Below are 22,922 nucleotides of genomic sequence, written 5' to 3'. Positions count from 1 at the left end.
ATTTATCGCATTTTATTTATTGCAATTTTAATTCTCGCAATTTTATTTATCGTCATTTAATTTATGTTATTTATTTTACGCAATTTAAATATCGGGACACGTATACAAGGTTTTGACATATCATATCGACGCATCTATATATATTATTTGGAATAACCATAGACACTCTATATGCTGTAATGATCGAGTTCGCTATACAGGGTTGAGGTTGATTCTACAATAATATATATAGTTTGAGTTGTGATGGAGTCTGAGACATGTACACGGGTCACGATACGTATTAATTAATTCGAATATTATATATTAAACTATATATGAATTATTGGACGGTTAACTGTGGACTATCAACTGTGGACTAATAACATTGGACAATTAAAAATGAATTAAAATATTGATTATAACATATGAAACTAAACAATTCTTCAAGTTTGCCACTTGATTTCATCCTAAACCTCATTGTATCTTGACGATTACAATCTGCGTCCAAACCTTTCATGATTCTTAAAAACACCTCAATCGAGAGGATGAACCAACCGCACTTCATCTACGGAAGAAGAGATTGATGCATGCACCTGAAAACACTCAGAACTTGAGTAAACGTTTAACACGTATATGAACTAACTCCTTTGGCGTTGTTATTACCAAAAATGAGTTTGCAATTCCTTTCCAAATTAGCCAATTTTGTCACAGCTTCAAAAAATCAACTTCGACTTCCATTCGAATTAGCCTTATTATAACTTTGATATATAAGTTTGTCCTTTGTCATCGTTACCGGAGAACCTTTTATATTCCACCATATTACCATCAGCTTTTAATCATCTAAAAACACAATTCTCCTGAAACCACCTCGGATTGATAACCGATGATTCAGATATCGTAGCATTAAATGCAGAGGAAATAGAAACAAAATGTGTAGATGGTCTAAACGGCCAAAAGTTTGATGATAAAGAAGAGAGTGTTAGGAACGCTCGATAGAAAATTTGGTACTGAAAAACAGATTGAGCAAACCATGAAGGAGACCAAGGCCAAATACAAGGACCATACCATATATTCAAAGAAACCAGGTAACTCTGGATCCGATGAAACCTTCAACAAATATCTTGCTCCGTACACATATTAAAATCTTGCGGGAAATCTTTCTTCATCAACCATCGAACTTAGAAATTCCAAAATATCATCATAAATATCTTCGATATTTCTGAAGATATTTTCATAAATATTCTCGTCCAAAATTATTTATCTCTTCGTTCTATCTACATTACCTCATAAAGGAAACTACTTTAGTTTCTAAATTTCTTTAAAATTTGAGTTTGAATTATGAATGATTTTGAAGTAGTGTTGGAAATTGATGCATGAGTTAGTATAATATAATGACACTTGATCAATGTGATTATATTACAGTAAGTCATGCTGAGTTTCGAATGAAACGTGATGATTCACAGACTATAACATCATCATGTGCCATGTTACAAGACTCTTACATTCTATCTAATTTCCAAATATATCGAGAATATATCTTCCTGATAGTTCTATCTTTTCTTTTGAATTCTGGTAATTCAACTAATCCAGATCATGCTATTACAATTTCCTTCTTAGAACATTAACTATGTTCATTCTGAATTTAATATCTACAAATTCTGGACCATTACTCGCTTTACTAGGAGTCGAGAAGAGAGTAAAAAGGCAAAGAGCTCTGAAACATAAGGGAAGATATAAAACTCGACAACAACACAGAAATCACAAACCGTGTACATTAATACGAATAAAAATATAAAGACATGGGAGTATGATAAACACAATAACCCCAAGAGCATAGTAGAAGTAAACAGTTTCCTCGGGTGGTAGTTGAAATAGAAGAATGACAGATGCAATTATTAGGAAAGTATCGAGGATTAGAACTGGATTAAGCATTTTCACAATCTTTTAGATGTATGAACTAAGAAAGAAATTATAGGAATGGTGAGAATAATGGAACGAAAAAAGTTTAATTTATAATGGGAATATCAGACAGAGTAATCGAGGCAGATCACCGTATTTAATTATAAGAGCTCTTAATTTCCTTATTCGCCGAAGAATTCAAATCTTTTAGATTTCGAAGATTTTCTTTAAATCCCTTGAATTCCGGAATTCAACCAAGACAACGTCAAAAGTTAAGACACACCTTATTTTCTAAATTCAACAGTGACTACGTTAAAAGATAAGACAAATCTCTATTTCTTTATTTCACTCTTTTGTGATAGCTTCATTCGTACTCTTCGAATAATCGAATTGTTTTATCCACATTACTCAATAATGATAAAACTCTATTTATCAACTCATATTCGTCATGAAAACATTTTTATTGTTAGCCATGACCACCTCACTCAAATTTCAGGACAGAATTTCTTTAACGGGTAGGTACTGTGATGACCTGGAAATTTCCGATCAAATTTAAACTTAATCTTTATATGAATTCGACACGATAAGCAAAGTCTGTAATGTTAGGTATCAAAATTTTTGAACTGTTTCATATATTCAATTGACCTTCAACTGCTCTTGACGATTCACGAACAATTAATTGTAAATAGATATGTGTGTATGTATATAATAATTTGAAATATAATTTGAAGTATTATATGTTATTGTTATTAAAAATTAATAAAAATAAAAATAGGATATTATAATAATTATTATTTATAATATATCTTTATATATAAATAATGTATATTAAAAATAAATATTAAATGATTGTAAAACTCGTTTGATGTTTCGATTGATATTAAGCAAGTTAAATTCAAACTTATATAAATTTAAAAAAAAATGTGATCAAAAATGAGTTAGATAAATTATAGGATTGTTAAAAATATACTTAGGAACTATTTGTTGAATTTTAAAAAAAAAAATTATATTTTACTTGGTGTTGGGAGTGAATAATTAATGTATTTTTATTTAATAATTAATGACTGAATTTTATACCATAATGACTAAAATAAATAAATATAATAATTGTAAAAATTTGGAATTTTTCTGAGTACTTTTGTCCGCCACTGATTATCAACAGACTACGAATCATCACCCGTGTCAAACTGTCGGCAGATGAAAAATAGGATGGCACGTTTTATAATCCTAATTATTATTATATTAACACTTTAATTATTATTACATGTTATGCATATTATATATATACATCTACTTGCAATGATCAAGCACCAACCACTTCTCCTTCTTAATCTCTCATGAAAGATCACTCAAGCAACATACACCGTAAACCTTCATCTCCGTTGAACTACACCAACCACCTTCTAACCATCGTGAACCACCACCCATGATCACCTTGATCAACCATCTCTCCATTTCTCTCTCCCCCGAGAACATCACCACCTCTAACACCCATCACCACGTTCAAACCCACCATTAATCACAAAGACCATAACCATTATTTGCAAAAATTGTGCAACTACTGTATTCTTTAACCACTTCTGATCCTCATCGCATTTAAACCCAAACAAACACCACCATTCCATCGATGATTAAACCATTTAATCATCATCAAAAATGCACATCAAACCACACGACTGTCGCATTTTGTTTTCTGTTATTGTTTTATTCGATTACCATCACTTTAACCCATCAACCAACACCGTTATAACCTACAACTTATTATATATGGTCAACTAATTTCACCTGCAACAGTATTGGGTTCTTGCAACCATCTTCTTACTCACGTGGTTAAGATATTATTACACTATATTTAACATGATAAAATGATAATTATATATATCCTTAAGTGTGTTAACAATGAACTACATATGTAAAAACAAGACTACTAACTTTAGAATTTCGAAACGAGACATATATGTAACGATTATCGTTGTAACGACATTTTAATATATATATATATATATATATATATATATATATATATATATATATATATATATATATATATATCATATTAAGATATATTCATACATCATAATATCATGATAATGTAATAATTTAACATCTCATTAGATATAATAAACAATGGGTTAACAACATTAAATGAGATCGTTAACTTAAAGCTTTCAAAACAACACTTACATGTAACGACTAATGATGACTTAACGACTCAGTTAAAATGTATATACATGTAGTATATTAAGATGTATTAGTACACTTTTGAAATCCTTAAAGACATATATCAAAGTACTTCTACTTAACAAAAATGCTTACAATTACGTCCTCATTCGTTTTCATCAACAATACTACTCGTATGCACCCGTATTCGTACTCGTACAATACACAGCTTCTAGATGTATATACTATTGGTATATACACTCAATCATCAGCTCCTTAGCAGCCCTTGTAAGTCACCAACACATGTGGGAACCATCATTTGGCAACTAGCATGAATGATGTGATGACCCGGAAATTTCCGATCAAATTTAAACTTAATCTTTATATGAATTCGACACGATAAGTAAAGTCTGTAATGTTGAGTCTCAAAATTTTTGAACTGTTTCATATATTCAATTGACCTTCGACTGCTCTCGACGATTCACGAACAATTAATTGTAAATAGATATGTGTGTATGTATATAATAATTTGAAATATAATTTGAAGTATTATATGTTGTTGTTATTAAAAATTAATAAAAATAAAAATAGGATATTTTAATAATTATTATTTAAAATATATCTTTATATATAAATAATGTATATTAAAAATAAATATTAAATGATTGTAAAACTCGTTTGATGTTTTGATTGATATAAAGCAAGTTAAATTCAAACTTATATAAATTTAAAATAAACGGTGATCCGAAAATGAGTTAGATAAATTATAGGCTTATTAAAAATATACTTAGGAACTATTTGTTGAATTTTAAAAAAAAATTTATATTTTACTTGGGGTTGGAAGTGAATAATTAATGTATTTTTATTTAATAATTAATGACTGAATTTTATACCATAATGACTAAAATAAATAAATATAATAATTGTAAAAATTTGGAATTTTTCTGAGTACTTTTGTCCGCCACTGATTATCAACGGACTACGAATCATCACCCGTGTCAAACTGTCGGCAGATGAAAAATAGGATGGCACGTTTTATAATCCTAATTATTATTATATTAACACTTTAATTATTATTACATGTTATGCATATTATATATATATACATCTACTTGCAATGATCAAGCACCAACCACTTCTCCTTCTTAATCTCTCATGAAAGATCACTCAAGCAACATACACCGTAAACCTTCATCTCCGTTGAACTACACCAACCACCTTCTAACCATCGTGAACCACCACCCATGATCACCTTGATCAACCATCTCTCCATTTCTCTCCCCCCCCCCCCCCCCCCCCGAGAACATCACCACCTCTAACACCCATCACCACGTTTAAACCCACCATAGATCACAAAGACCATAACCATTATTTGCAAAAATTGTGCAACTACTGTATTCTTTAACCACTTCTGATCCTCGTCGCATTTAAACCCAAACAGACACCACCATTCCATCGATGATTAAACCATTTAATCATCATCAAAAATGCACATCAAACCACACGACTGTTGCATTTTGTTTTCTGTTATTGTTTTATTCGATTACCATCACTTTAACCCATCAAGCAACACCGTTATAACCTGCAACTTATTATATATGGTCAACTAATTTCACCTGCTACAGTATTGGGTTCTTGCAACCATCTTCTTACTCACGTCGTTATTTTTGCTGATGCTATACCGTTGTATATGTTCCTGTCTAAACGAAGAAAGTGAGACAATGATTCGATAATAATGGAGGTTGACGACAACGAATGATGGTGATGAAGAAAATGATATTATGGAAGACGATTTACTATCCAAATGAAATAAGACGAAGATCAACAATATTGTTGCTGCTCACATATGTAGTCTGTTTTGAATGAGTACACGTCACTGCTACAAAATGAAGAAGATGATGTGTCGTTGAAGATGATGAACAGTGGATTACTCGATGAAGATGATTATGAGGTATGACTTTGATAATGGACTGTCATAATGATCGTGATAACTAAAATGATATCAAGATAAGGATTAAAATGAAATCGTGATTAAAGCTTGATGATGATGAGGTGATGATGAATCACGATGTTGATATAAAAAAAAGAGAAATGGAACTCCTGGATGGCCTACTACTCGATAATATCATTTCCTTGTTCCTAATTTTGGGTTGAGATCTTTTATTTGTCTTGGGCCATTGAATTAATTAGTTGGGTCATTTATATTTAAGTGAATTTGCAATATGGATTAATTGTTGTTAAGGCCTATGTTTCGGTTTTCAATCTGGACCGAAACCCAAAATTTGACTAGATGATATCGACGTGAAGGTTATAACAATGCGTACGTTTATTATGATGATGATCATGATTATTAAATAATGTTAGATCAAGGTAACGATGCATGGTGATAATAAATTGGTTATAGGTGATGATGATACGGGTTAAGATGATGATAGTTGATTATGATCATTATGATTATGATTATGATTATGATATAGGAATAAAAGAGATGATTATGATTATGATATGGTTTTATCCATAGTTATTAATGATGATGATAATGAAACACGTTTATTATGATGATGATGTTAAAGATGATCATGATGAGGTGATACGTATGATATTGCTGATGATTACGATGATAATGGGTTATGATGTATTTGATGATGATCCGAATTAATATTGATTAGGAAGAGAAGAATTAGGAAAGCGGAAACATATTTGTAAATAGAATTGTTATGGGGATTTAATCAAAAAAAGTGTGATCAGAGGAGTAGTTAGGGATGTTATAGGGTTAGCGGGACATCGCGGGGTCAAACCCGGACTTGGGCATTATTTTTAAGGGCTACTCCTTTGAGGTAGTATTACTATTACCATTTTTATTATTATTATTATTATTATTATTATTAAAAATTATTATTATTATTATTATTATTAAAAATTATTAAACTAACACTAAATATTAAAATTATGATCATTATTATTATTATCATTAGTGTTAATGGGATTATCAAGATTATTATTCTTATATTCATTATTATTATTATTATCACTATTTTAGTATTATAAATATTAGTTTAATAAACAAATGACATTTATATAAAAATATATTTTACATCTATGTTAATATTAGATACTATTTTGGTTACTAAAATGTTAGTATAATTAAGTTACAAATAATATATAAATATATTTTAAAGCATATATAAATACTAATTCTAATACATTATATAATATTTTCAAGCACTAATATATAATACTTATAATAAATAACATATATTATAACCTAATTAAAATACTTTAATAAGAATCTGTTATATACATATTAAGCATCTAAAATATATAAAATAGATATAATTAAATTATTTATTAATATAATATACAAACTAGTAATATAAGAAGTATACTAATAATATTAATATATAAATTTGTTAATTGTTATTATGTGTTTTAATATATATAAAACTAATATAGGTTCGTGAATCCGAGGCCAACCCTGCATTGTTCAGTATCGTCGTATGTATATTTTTACTACAAAATATCGTATGGTGAGTTCATTTGATTCCCTTTTACTCTTTACATTTTTGGGACTGAGAATACATGCGCTGTTTTTACAACTGCTTTATTAAATGCTTTTGAAATACATTTTGAACTGCGAATACATGAAATGCTCTTATAAATGTTTGACGAGATAGACACAAGCAAAACATTCCTCGAATGAATTATGTGGACGTGATAATTGCCACCATTGAATTATGTGGACGTGATAATTGCCACAATTGATATGAATATTTTTCCCCAGATTATTATTGCTTGGTAACCTAAGAATTAGGGAACATCGCTAATTTTGAGAATTAGTGCACGCCTAATTGACGCGAATCCTAAAGGTAGCTACCAGGTTTAACACCCCCACCCAGAATGTTCACAAGACGGAAGGGCTAGTGGGCGTGGTGTTTAGTACTTCGAAGTTTATATGATTATTATACAGACGAGATGTTCTGTTTTGGGGATATTATTATGCGCATTATATGTTAAGGTCGGTTACCAAGCCAAGCTATGAAAGCAATGAAAAGTGAATGTTATGTATCGAGAGAATGATTTTATACACAGGTTATGTGTATGTTATTTTTGTGCACGAGATATGTGTACGGTTACTTAGATTTATGAAAGATGATTTCGTACACGAGAAAGGTGTACTGTATTTAAAAGATATCGCATGTACATTACAGGTTGGTATAGGATTCGGGTCCATTTGTACCATGCAGGATTTAAATCTTGTGGTCTATCAAAATGATGAATTTTATTGTTTTATGATAAACCTATGAACTCACCAACCTTTTGGTTGACACTTGAAAGCATGCTTATTCTCAAGTATGAAAGAAATCTTCCACTGTGCATTTGCTCATATTAGAGATATTACTTGGAGTCATTCATGACATATTTCAAAAGAAGTTGCATTCGAGTCGTCGAGTTCATCAAGATTATTATTAAGTCAATTATAGTTGGAGGTATTATGAAATAGTAAGCTTGCCGTCAACATTCAATGTAAAGAAAGTTTGTCTTTTAAAAACGAATGCAATGTTTGTAAAATGTATCATATAGAGGTCAATTACCTCGCGATGTAACCAAATGTAATGTATTCGTCCTTATGGATTAGGACGGGTTTTTACAAATGATTACACAAAATAACAAACTAATGGAGCCTATAGGGAGACCCCCATATTCACGTGAATGATGCTCACTACAAACACATTCTCATTCAATTTTTATGCATCAAATTACTCTCTCTCAATTCCTCTCTTATTGTTCTAAGTGTTCTTCATCATCTTCATCAAAATCTAGCTCAATATAGCTAACCTAGATCAACTTACAAAACAACTACTCAATAACACACCAAGAACACTTTCAAGTTTGCTAGCTTACTTCCAATCTTGCAAATCCATTTCAAGTGATCATCCAATCTCAAGAAATCTTTCTTATTTACAGTAAGATATCTTTCTAATTCAAGGTAATACTAATATTCAAACTTTGATTCAATTTCTATAACTATAAACTATCTTAATTCGAGTAATAATCTTACTTGAAATGGTTTTCGTGTCATGATTCTGCTTCAAGAACTTTCAAGCCATCAAAGATCCATTCAGGCTCAAGATTATTTTTGCCATTTCCAGTAGGTTTACCTACTATATTTTAGGTAGCAATGATGTTCATAACATCATCCGATTCATATATATATAACTATCTTATTTGAAGATTTGAACATGTAATCACTATAACATAGTTTAGTTAATTCTAAACTTGTTTGCAAATAAAGTTAATCCTTCTAAATTAACTTTAAAATCAACTAAACACATGTTCTATATCTATATGATATGCTAACTTAATGATTTAAAACCTGAAAACACAAAAAACCGGACATACGCCGTCGTAGTAAAACCGCGGACTGTTTTGGGTTAGATAATTAAAAACTATGATAAACTTTGATTTAAAAGTTGTTCTTCTGGGAAAATGATTTTTCTTATGAACATGAAAATATATCCAAAAATCATGGTTAAACTCAAAGTGGAAGTATGTTTTTCAAAATGGTCACCAATATGTCGTTCTTTCAACGGAAATGACTACCTCTTTAAAAAATGACTTGTAACATGTATTTCTGACTATAAACTTATACTTTTTCTATTTAGTTTCATAAATTTCAGTTCATTATGAAACCATAGCAACTTGAATCACTCAAAACGAATTTAAAACGAAGAAGTTATGGGTAAAACAAAATTGGATATTTTTGCTTGTTGTAGCTACGTGAAATTTGTAACAAATCTATTCTAACAATAACTTAACTAACTTATATTGTATTATACATGTACTCTAACATATTATGTAACCTTGATAGACCATAGACACGTATACAATGTTTTGACATATCATATCGACCCATCTATATATATTATTTGGAACAACCATAGACACTCTATATGCAGTAATGCTCGAGTTAGCTATACAGGGTTGAGGTTGATTCCAAAATAATATATATACTTTGAGTTGTGATCTAGCCTGAGACATGTATACACTGGGTCGTGGATTGATTCGAGATAATATATATTGATTTATTTCTGTACATCTAACTGTGGACAATTAGTTATAGATTACTAACGTTGGACCGCTAACTTAACAAACTTACATCATTAAAACCTAATAAAAAAAATGTTGTGAATATATTTCGATCATACTTTGATATATACGTATATATTTGTTATAAGTTCGTGAATTGACCCGTGGCCAAGTCTTATTTCTGACGAAGGAAAAATCTGTGAAAGTGAGTTATAGTCCCACTTTTAAAATCTAATATTTTTGGGATGAGAATATATGCAATTTTATAAATGTTTTACAAAATAGACACAAGTATGCGAAACTACATTCTTTGGTTGAATTATTAAAATGAATAGCGCCCTTCAAGTCTGGTAACCTAAGAATTAGGGAAATGACCCCTAATTGACGCGAATCCTAAAGATCTATTGGGCCTAACAATCTCCATTCAGGTTATGGATGGCTTTAGTACTTCGAGATTATATTACAGACGAGAGGTTCTATTTGGGGATATTCTATGCATTAAGTTAATGTTGGTTACCAGTTGTTCATCATATGAATGATTTTTATGCAGATTGCATGTTATTGAGAAATGGAAATGAAAATCTTGTGTCGATTATTATGATTTGATAATATATATAGGTTAAACCTATAACTCACCAACATTTTTGTTGACGTTTTAAGCATTTTTATTCTCAGGTGATTATTAAGAGCTTCCGCTGTTGCATACTAAATTAAGGACAAGATTTGGAGTCCAATGCTTGTATGATATTGTGTAAAAACTGCATTCAAGAACTTATTTTTTTTTTTTTGAGGTAAATGGATCACCCGGTGAAAATATTATAAAAATGAAAAAACCGTTACAAAGCAACGACTATAGGACAGGCCTTATAGCCCCACGAAAGAACCAACGAACAAACAATCAAGACATAGAACAACCAAGGCAAACCAGCCAACATACAAAGCAAGAAAAGAAAATTAGGGAATCTTCCCGTCTTCTTTCATCCAAAGGACCGTAGCCGAATACTTCCATTTTAGAGAGATCAACTTGGGACGAACAGTGGAATAAACAGCATGATATACCTGGTCAACCGTACGAGAACCCCTTTTAAAGAACCTCTTGTTACGCTCTTGCCAGATAACATAAATCGAGGAGGCGAATAGATGCTTGACCACAATAAATCTAGATAAGTTTCTCTTGGAAAAAGGACTAATCAAAGCAACCATATCCTTCCAACCATCATAAATAAATGGTATATTCATATTTGACTTAACCCGAGACCACACATCCCGTGAGAAAACATAATAAAAAAAGAGGTGGTCATGGGAATCAGGAACCAGCTTACAAAGCGGACACAGAAGAGGGATCGATGGATTAATCTCCCAATTCTTGAGTCTATCCTGAGTCTTCAAATTTTCACCAATAAGTAACCAAAGAATAAATGAGTGACGGGGAATACATTGAGAAAACCAAACTACATGGTACCAGGGAACAATATCACGATGAGGACGAATAGAATCCCATGAAGCATGAACCGAGAAATCAGAAACGTTACCTTCATATGATTTCCAAAGAACACGATCAGGCATGTCACATAAAGGAGGAATACAGATCGAGTTTAGGATAGGAAATCTATCACACCAATCAGCCGGCCAACTCCATGAGCCATTAGCTAAGATGTCACCAACCAAGTTACTATGGTTGTAACCTGCTTGGCCGATAAGTCATCTCGAAATAACAAAAATAATGGGGCCCAGATGGCACCAACTACCAAACCACATAGACTTAGATCTACCATTACCAATCTGATGAGTAAAATGAGGACGAACCGCATCACGAATACTTAAGATTTTTCTCCAACTCCAAGAAGCATTAGAGGGGACTGGGGCATCCCAAAAATTACTGTCCTTTAACCTATATGCATGGATCCATTTGTAGTGACCCGAACTTTTCCATGTTTATATATATATTAAATGAAATTGTTATTTACATGATTAAGTGTTTCCAACATGTTAAGCAATCAAACTTGTTAAAACTTGATTAATTGAAATAGGTTTCATATAGACAATTGACCACCCAAGTTGACCGGTGATTCACGAACGTTAAAACTTGTAAAAACTATACGATGACATATATATGGTTATATATATAGTTAACATGATTTTATTATAAGTATGTATCTCATTAGGTATGTTAACAATGAGTTATATACATAAAAATGAGACTATTAATTTAAGAAACTCGAAAACGATATATATAACGATTATCGTTATAACAACGTCTTACTAGGTACATATGAATCATATTAAGATATTGATACACTTGGTTAATTATGTTAAATGATAAGTAAATATATTATTAAGTGTATTAACAATGAAATACATATGTAAAAATAAGACTACTAACTTAATGATTTCGAAACGAGACATATATGTAATGATTATCGTTGTAACGACATTTAACTGTATATATATCATACTAAGATATATTATATATCATAATATAATGATAATATAACAATTTAACATCTCATTTGTTATAATAAACAATGGGTTAACAACATTCAACAAGATCGTTAACCTAAAGGTTTCAAAACAACATTTACATGTAACGACTAACGATGACTTAACGACTCAGTTAAAATGTATATACATGTAGTGTTTTAATATGTATTCATACACTTTTGAAAGACTTCAATACACTTATCAAAATACTTCTACTTAACAAAAATGCTTACAATTACATCCTCGTTCAGTTTCATCAACAATTCTACTCGTATGCACCCGTATTCGTACTCGTACAATACACAGCTTTTAGATGTATGTACTATTGGTATATACACTCCAATGATCAGCTCTTAGCAGCCCATGTGAGTCACCTAACACATGTGGGAACCATCATTTGGCAACTAGCATGAAATATCTCATAAAATTACAAAAATATGAGTAATCATTCATGACTTATTTACATGAAAACAAAATTACATATCCTTTATATCTAATCCATACACCAACGACCAAAAACACCTACAAACACTTTCATTCTTCAATTTTCTTCATCTAATTGATCTCTCTCAAGTTCTATCTTCAAGTTCTAAGTGTTCTTCATATATTCTACAAGTTCTAGTTACATAAAATCAAGAATACTTTCAAGTTTGCTAGCTCACTTCCAATCTTGTAAGGTGATCATCCAACCTCAAAAAATCTTTGTTTCTTACAGTAGTTTATCATTCTAATACAAGGTAATAATCATATTCAAACTTTGGTTCAATTTCTATAACTATAACAATCTTATTTCAAGTGATGATCTTACTTGAACTTGTTTTCGTGTCATGATTCTGCTTCAAGAACTTCGAGCCATCCAAGGATCCGTTGAAGCTAGATCCATTTTTCTCTTTTCCAGTATATTTATCCAAGGAACTTAAGGTAGTAATGATGTTCATAACATCATTCGATTCATACATATAAAGCTATCTTATTCGAAGATTTAAACTTGTAATCACTAGAACATAGTTTAGTTAATTTTAAACTTGTTCGCAAACAAAAGTTAATCCTTCTAACTTGACTTTTAAAATCAACTAAACACATGTTCTATATCTATATGATATGCTAACTTAATGATTTAAAACCTGGAAACACGAAAAATACCGTAAAACCGGATTTACGCCGTCGTAGTAACACCGCGGGCTGTTTTGGGTTAGTTAATTAAAAACTATGATAAACTTTGATTTAAAAGTTGTTATTCTGAGAAAATGATTTTTATTATGAACATGAAACTATATCCAAAAATTATGGTTAAACTCAAAGTGGAAGTATGTTTTCTAAAATGGTCATCTAGACGTCGTTCTTTCGACTGAAATGACTACCTTTACAAAAATGACTTGTAACTTATCTTTTTGACTATAAACCTATACTTTTTCTATTTAGATTCATAAAATAGAGTTCAATATGAAACCATAGCAATTTGATTCACTCAAAACGGATTTAAAATGAAGAAGTTATGGGTAAAACAAGATTGGATAATTTTTCTCATTTTAGCTACGTGAAAATTGGTAACAAATCTATTCCAACCATAACTTAATCAACTTGTATTGTATATTATGTAATCTTGAGATACCATAGACACGTATACAATGTTTTGACCTATCATGTCGACACATCTATATATATTTCGGAACAACCATAGACACTCTATATGTGAATGTTAAAGTTAGCTATACAGGGTTGAGGTTGATTCCAAAATATATATAGTTTGAGTTGTGATCAATACTGAGATACGTATATACTGGGTCATGGATTGATTCAAGATAATATTTATCGATTTATTTCTGTACATCTAACTGTGGACAACTAGTTGTAGGTTACTAACGAGGACAGCTGACTTAATAAACTTAAAACATCAAAATATATTAAAAGTGTTGTAAATATATTTTGAACATACTTTGATATATATGTATATATTGTTATAGGTTCGTGAATCAACCAGTGGCCAAGTCTTACTTCTCGACGAAGTAAAAATCTGTGAAAGTGAGTTATAGTTCCACTTTTAAAATCTAATATTTTTGGGATGAGAATACATGCAGGTTTTATAATTGATTTACAAAATAGACACAAGTACATGAAACTACATTCTATGGTTGAATTATCGAAATCGAATATGCCCCTTTTTATTAAGTCTGGTAATCTAAGAATTATGGAACAGACACCCTAATTGACGAGAATCCTAAAGATAGATCTATTGCGCCTAACAAACCCCATCCAAAGTACCGGATGCTTTAGTACTTCGAAATTTATATCATATCCGAAGGGTGTCCCGGAATGATGGGGATATTCTTATATATGCATCTTGTTAAAGTCGGTTACCAGGTGTTCACCATATGAATGATTTTTTATCTCTATGTATGGGATGTGTATTGAAATATGAAATCTTGTGGTCTATTATTATGATTTGATATATATAGGTTAAACCTATAACTCACCAACATTTTTGTTGACGTTTTAAGCATGTTTATTCTCAGGTGATTATTAAGAGCTTCTGCTGTCGCATACTTAAATAAGGACGAGATTTGGAGTCCATGCTTGTATGATATTGTGTAAAAACTGCATTCAAGAAACTTATTTTGTTGTAACATATTTTTATTATAAACCATTATGTAATGGTCGTGTGTAAACAGGATATTTTAGATTATCATTTTTTGATAATCTACGTAAAGCTTTTTAAAACCTTTATCTATGAAATAAAGGTTATGGTTTGTTTTAAAAATGAATGCAGTCTTTGAAAAACGTCTCATATAGAGGTCAAAACCTCGCAACGAAATCAATTAATATGGAACGTTTTTAATCAATAAGAACGGGACATTTCAGTTGGTATCCGAGCGTTGGTCTTAGAGAACCAGAATTTTGCATTAGTGTGTCTTATCGAGTTTGTTAGGATGCATTAGTGAGTCTGGACTTCGACCGTGTTTACTTGAAAAATGATTGCTTAACAAATTTTGTTGGAAACTATATATTTTTTAACATGTGAATATTATGTGATATATTAATCTCTTAACGTGTTTGATATTATGTGATAGATGTCTACCTCTAGAACAAGTCCCATTGGCTCACCTAATAATAATGAAGAGTCAAATGTAAATTGAAATGATTCGTGGACTGATTCACAAGTTCCCGAAGAGGAACCGGAAGAAGAGTCGGAACCGGAAGAAGAATCGGAACCGGAAGAAGAATCAGAACCGGATGAAGAAATAGAACCGGTGGGGGAAATAATAAAACGGTTAAGTAAAAGAAAATCCTCAACCAACCGGCCAAGGTTAATTATGGTCAATGGTGTTTCCGCCAAGGAAGCAAAATATTGGGAGGATTATCAATTCTCCGATGAATCGGATTCCGACGAGAATTCCGATGATGTTATAGAAATTACCCCAACTGAATTTAAAAAGGCAAAAGAAAATAATAAGGGAAAGGGCGTAAAAATATAGAAATCTAATTCCAACCCCGATGAACTTTATATGTATCGTCAACCCCCGAAGTCCTTAAGTTGTAACAATGACCCGGGAACCTCTAAACCACCAGGTTTTTCTAAACCAATGTGGAAAACGACGGCTCGTATTAGGGGAACATCATATATCCCCAGAAACTTGGCAAAACGAACCAAAACCGAAGAAGAAGAAACAAGCGAGTCGGAATAAGATAGTTGTATTCGTGTGGTGTAATATATGTAATATAGTGTGCTTATGCTTTATGATATATGTAAAAATTGCTTGTATTAATAAGTATTTTTTTTTATGAATCTAACTCTTGTCTATTTTACAGTTTAAAAACACAAAATGGATAGACAACCCAATATTTTAAGAGACCTACCCGGAGACATGATTGATGAAATCTTGTCTAGAGTCGGTCAGAATTCCTCGGCACAACTATTTAAGGCGAGATCAGTTTGTAAGACATTCGAAGAACGTTCCAAGAATGCCTTGGTTTATAAAAGGCTTTTGTTCGAAAGATGGGGGATATCACATTGGGAAATCCATAAGTTACGATGTGTTTACTTTGATGCATATATTGAGGGGAACCCAAATGCTATTTTACGCAACGGGTTAAGAAATTATTTTGACTCAATATATCCAAATATAGGACTTCGTGATTTAGAAAAAGCGGCTAACATGCAACATAAAGAAGCATGTTATGCTTACGGGTTAGTAATGTTCGCTTCTCACCAAAGTGAGAACAAGACCATCGGGCTACAACTATTAAACAAAACGTTCCCACAAGTGACGGAGTCGGTAATTGGGGTAAGAAATGAGGTTTTTAGATTGTTACGGGACTGTTGGACATTACGTAACCCTCGTCCCTTTGACGATGTTACAACACGCTATCTTATCAATGGCCATAACGGTTATGTTCCACAAGACCAAGGATGGGAAGTAATCCTAGTAAAACCAGAATGCATGATTTGTTTCTGGACGTATGAATTACGTGTCTTTATTGCCTTTGCTGAACGACTTGTGTACTAGCTAGAATTATCTTCACAACCATCTTGTATAAAATTTATTGTGTGCTATATTTCATGCTATATGTAAAATAAGCGGTATTGTAAGTTTGTAAAATATTGTGTAAAAGTTTGAACGCGAAATATTATTATAATCAGTTTTTCATATAGAATTGTAGTAGTTGAATTGTATATTAGCTACTAAGTATGAATTTAACGGGTAGGTACTACCCGAATTTAAACTTATAAAACGCTAATATGAAGAAAAAGCTTTTATAAATGAGTTCATATTATGCTACGAAATACTATTAACTACTCTTAATATTCTGTATGATTAACTTGTTCCATTTGACTATTTTGAAGGAAATGGCACCGACTACTCGACACACCGTGAATATGAATGAAGAAGAATTCCGTACTTTTCTAGCTTCAAACATAGCCGCAGTACAGGCTGTGCTACATACCAACAATAACCTTGGATCTAGCAGTATAGGAAATCGTGTAGGATGCACCTACAAAGAATTCACTGCCTGCAAACCTTTGGAATTTGATGGAACCGAAGAACCGATCGGATTGAAACGGTGAACCGAGAAGGTCGAATCGGTGTTTGCCATAAGTAAGTGTACTGAAGAGGACAAAGTGAAGTACGCTACGCATACCTTCATAGGTTCTGCGTTAACATGGTGGAATACCTATCTAGAGCAAGTGGGACAAGACGATGCGTACGCACTACCGTGGTCAGCATTCAAGCACTTGATGAACGAGAAGTACCGTCCCAGAACCGAGGTCAATAATCTCAAGACAGAACTTAGAGGGTTACGAACCCAAGGATTTGATATTACCACGTACGAAAGACGATTCACAGAATTGTGCCTATTGTGTCCGGGAGCATTCGAAGATGAGGAAGAGAAGATCTACGCGTTTGTGAAAGGATTACCGGAAAGAATCCAAGAAGATATAAGTTCACACGAGCCCGCCTCGATACAACAGGCATGTAGAATGGCTCACAAACTAGTGAACCAGATTGAAGAAAGAATTAAAGAACAGACTGCTGAAGAGGCCAATGTGAAGCAAGTCAAAAGAAAGTGGGAGGAAAACGGTGATAAGAATCACCAATACAACAACAACAGCAATTACAACAATAATCGCAACAATTATCCCAACAATCGCAACTACAACAAACGACCCAACAATAACAACAACAACAACAACATCAACTTCAACAATCATCCCAACAACAATAATAACTGCAACAACAACAACAATCAGAAGCAGCTATGCCAAAGGTGTGAAAAGTATCACTCGGGGTTCTGCACCAAATTTTGCAACAAGTGTAAAAGAAATGGTCATAGCGCGGTGAAGTGTGAGGTCTACGGACCAGGGGTTAATAGAACGAAAGGAATAAATGGTGTCGGAACGAGTAATGGCAGAGCAAGTAGTGTCGGAGCAAGTTATGCCAATGTAGTTTGTTATAAATGTGGAAAACCGGGACACATTATTAGAAATTGCCCGAACCAGGAGAACACGAATGGACAAGGCCGCGGAAGAGTTTTCAATATTAATGCGGCAGAGGCACAGGAAGACCCGGAGCTTGTTACGGGTACGTTTCTTATTGATAATAAATCTGCTTACGTTTTATTTGATTCGGGTGCGGATAGAAGCTATATGAGTAGAGATTTTTGTGCTAAATTAAGTTGTCCATTGACGCCTTTGGATAGTAAATTTTTACTCGAATTAGCAAACGGTAAATTAATTTCAGCAGATAATATATGTCGGAATCGAGAAATTAAACTGGTTAGCGAAACATTTAAGATTGATTTGATACAAGTAGAGTTAGGGAGTTTTGATGTGATAATCGGTATGGACTGGTTGAAAGAAGTGAAAGCAGAGATCGTTTGTTACAAAAATGCAATTCACATTATACGAGAAAAAGGAAAACCCTTAATGGTGTACGGAGAAAAGGGCAACACGAAGGTACATCTTATTAGTAATTTGAAGGCACAAAAACTAATAAGAAAAGGTTGCTATGCTGTTCTAGCACACGTCGAGAAAGTACAAACTGAAAAAAAGAGCATCAATGATGTTCCCATTGCAAAATAATTTCCCGATGTATTCCCGAAAGAATTACCGGGATTACCCCCACATCGATCCGTTGAATTTCAAATAGATCTTGTACCAGGAGCTGCACCAATAGCTCGTGCTATTTACAGACTCTCACCCAGCGAGATGAAAGAACTACAAAGCCAATTACCAGAACTTTTAGAGCGTGGTTTCATTCGACCAAGCACATCACCGTGGGGAGCTCCTGTTTTGTTTGTCAAGAAGAAAGATGGTACATTTAGGTTGTGTATCGACTACCGAGAGTTGAACAAACTTACCATCAAGAACCGCTACCCACTACCGAGAATCGACGACTTATTTGATCAACTACAAGGCTCGTCTGTTTATTCAAAGATTGACTTACGTTCCGGGTATCATCAAATGCGGGTGAAAGAAGATGATATTCCAAAGACTGCTTTCAGAACACGTTACGGTCATTACGAGTTTATGGTCATGCCGTTTGGTTTAACTAATGCACCAGCTGTGTTCATGGACCTTATGAACCGAGTGTGTGGACGATACCTTGACAAGTTTGTCATTGTTTTCATTGATGACATACTTATTTACTCAAAGAATGACCAAGAACACGGTGAACATTTGAGAAAGGTGTTAGAAGTATTGAGGAAAGAAGAATTGTACGCTAAGTTTTCAAAGTGTGCATTTTAGTTGGAAGAAGTTCAATTCCTCGGTCACATAGTGAACAAAGAAGGTATTAAGGTGGATCCGGCAAAGATAGAAACTGTTGAAAAGTGGGAAACCCCGAAAACTCCGAAACACATACGCCAGTTTTTAGGACTAGCTGGTTACTACAGAAGGTTCATCCAAGACTTTTCCAAAATAGCAAAACCCTTGACTGCATTAAAGCATAAAGGGAAGAAATTTGAATGGAATGATGAACAAGAGAAAGCGTTTCAGTTATTGAAGATAAAGCTAACTACGGCACCTATATTGTCATTGCCTGAAGGGAATGATGATTTTGTGATTTATTGTGACGCATCAAAGCAAGGTCTCAGTTGTGTATTAATGCAACGAACGAAGGTGATTGCTTATGCGTCTAGACAATTGAAGATTCACGAACAAAATTATACGACGCATGATATGGAATTAGGCGCAGTTGTTTTTGCATTAAAGACTTGGAGCCACTACTTATATGGGGTCAAAAGTATTATATATACCGACCACAAAAGTCTTCAACACATATTTAATCAGAAACAACTAAATATGAGGCAGCGTAGGTGGATTGAATTGTTGAATGATTACGACTTTGAGATTCGTTACCACCCGGGGAAGGCAAATGTGGAAACCGACGCCTTGAGCAGAAAGGATAGAGAACCCATTCGAGTAAAAGCTATGAATATAATGATTCACACTAACCTTACTACTCAAATAAAGGAGGCGCAACAAGGAGTTTTAAAAGAGGGAAATTTAAAGGATGAAATGCCCAAAGGATCGGAGAAGCATCTTAATATTCGGGAAGATGGAACCTGGTATAAGGCTGAGAGAATTTGGGTACCAAAATTTTGAGATATGAGAGAAATGGTACTTAGAGAAGCTCACAAAACCAGATACTCAATACATCCTGGAACGGGGAAGATGTACAAGGATCTCAAGAAACATTTTTGGTGGCCAGGTATGAAAGCCGATGTTGCTAAATACGTAGGGAATGTTTGACGTATTCTAAGGTCAAAGCGGAGCATCAGAAACCATCAGGTCTACTTCAACAACCCGAAATCCCGAAATGGAAATGGGAAAACATTACCATGGATTTCATCACTAAGTTGCCAAGGACTGCAAGTGGTTTTGATACTATTTGGGTAATAGTTGATCGTCTCACCAAATCAGCACACTTCCTGCCAATAAGAGAAGATGACAAGATGGAGAAGTTAGCACGACTGTATTTGAAGGAAGTCGTCTCCAGACATGGAATACCAATCTCTATTATCTCTGATAGGGATGGCAGATTTATTTCAAGATTCTGGCAGACATTACAGCAAGCATTAGGAACTCGTCTAGACATGATTACTGCCTATCATCCACAAACTGATGGGCAGAGTGAAAGGACGATACAAACACTTGAAGACATGCTACGAGCATGTGTTATTGATTTCGGAAACAGTTGGGATCGACATCTACCGTTAGCAGAATTTTCCTACAACAACAGCTACCATTCAAGCATTGAGATGGCGCCGTTTGAAGCACTTTATGGTAGAAAGTGCAGGTCTCCAATTTGTTGGAGTGAAGTGGGGGATAGACAGATTACGGGTCCGGAGATTATACAAGAAACTACCGAGAAGATCATCCAAATTCAACAACGGTTGAAAACCGCCCAAAGTCGACAAAAGAGCTACGCTGACATTAAAAGAAAAGATATAGAATTTGAAATTGGAGAGATGGTCATGCTTAAAGTTGCACCTTGGAAAGGCGTTGTTCGATTTGGTAAACGAGGGAAATTAAATCCAAGGTATATTGGACCATTCAAGATTATTGATCGTGTCGGACCAGTAGCTTACCGACTTGAGTTACCTTAACAACTCGCGGCTGTACATAACACTTTCCACGTCTCGAATTTGAAGAAATGTTTTGCTAAAGAAGATCTCACTATTCCGTTAGATGAAATCCAAATCAACGAAAAACTCCAATTCATCGAAGAACCCGTCGAAATAATGGATCGTGAGGTTAAAAGACTTAAGCAAAATAAGATACCAATTGTTAAGGTTCGATGGAATGCTCGTAGAGGACCCGAGTTTGTAAGGATTCAAAAGATTACCAAGTTTCCATATCCATATATGTTTATGTCTAAAATCAATTTAGTTAACATAGAAAGCGGAAGCATTTTGATTTTAATCTTTATCAAGTTTAACCACTTAAACATGAATCCCAAAATAGATCAAGTCAAGATAATATGCTTACAAAGTAAGAGAGCTAGTTTAGAGTTATACCTACTCCAAGTTAGGAGGTAATAAATGGATGAAGATGAAGATGATGAAGATGATGAACTAGCAAGTTTCTAACTTGAAACCTCAAGCTTGTAATACCCCAAACTTATCACCAACACCCTAGCCTTTAGTTAGGATTTGATTACACTTAAAATGAGCTTGCAAAAGAAAAATTTGAACCCCCTTGGAGCTTCAAAAGCTACGGCCAGCAGCAGCAACAATATGCAGTTTTTTTTCTTTTTTGCAAGTTAGATGATGTGTGAGAATGTGCTAGTTTGAAGTGAGGTGGTTGTGGTACATTTGTAGAAGCAAAAGGCCTTTATTAAAGGGCCAATCAAGCTTCATGCAAACCACCAACTTCCTCAAGCTATTAATTATATAAGCCTCCCATTTTTTTTAAAAAAAAATAACTTATATAAAAGTATTATGAATAATACTTGCACATTTTATTTTATGTCTACATTATATTTTATAAAACCAATTTATAAAATGTAACATAAAATAATTAATTATTTAACCTATAAATAATTAAATCCTTTATATATAAATTATTCCATAATTTACATATACACATCAAGTAATACATTTTAGAAACCATTTTCTAAAATTCAAGTGTCGCGTATTTATTTAATGATCCAACCGTAAAGATCAAATACGTATAAGGTGTCGGTAAGTTTGTTATTGGGTATGACCCGACTTGGATCATAACATGTTAGCCACATTAGTTTAATATGTCTCTCGGGCATATGAAATACCTTCAATCTCCCACTTGCACGAGAAACATAAGAAATTAATGCAAG

The 22,922-nt window shown here is 33.0% G+C and overlaps 1 protein-coding gene across 1 annotated transcript; it reads right to left on the bottom strand.

Moving 5' to 3' along the window:
- Positions 1 to 11,079: 11,079 nt before the first annotated feature.
- On the bottom strand, positions 11,080 to 11,691 carry LOC139853175 (uncharacterized). The gene has a single exon (XM_071842560.1). It carries the CDS (start codon positions 11,689 to 11,691, stop codon positions 11,080 to 11,082), a length of 612 nt encoding a protein of 203 aa, XP_071698661.1.
- Positions 11,692 to 22,922: the final 11,231 nt, after the last annotated feature.

Source organism: Rutidosis leptorrhynchoides, chromosome 1, assembly GCF_046630445.1.
Source record: "Rutidosis leptorrhynchoides isolate AG116_Rl617_1_P2 chromosome 1, CSIRO_AGI_Rlap_v1, whole genome shotgun sequence".
Taxonomy (NCBI): domain Eukaryota; kingdom Viridiplantae; phylum Streptophyta; class Magnoliopsida; order Asterales; family Asteraceae; genus Rutidosis; species Rutidosis leptorrhynchoides.
Note: the sequence above shows the minus strand (reverse complement) of the source record. Positions and strands in the feature narration are given on the sequence as shown.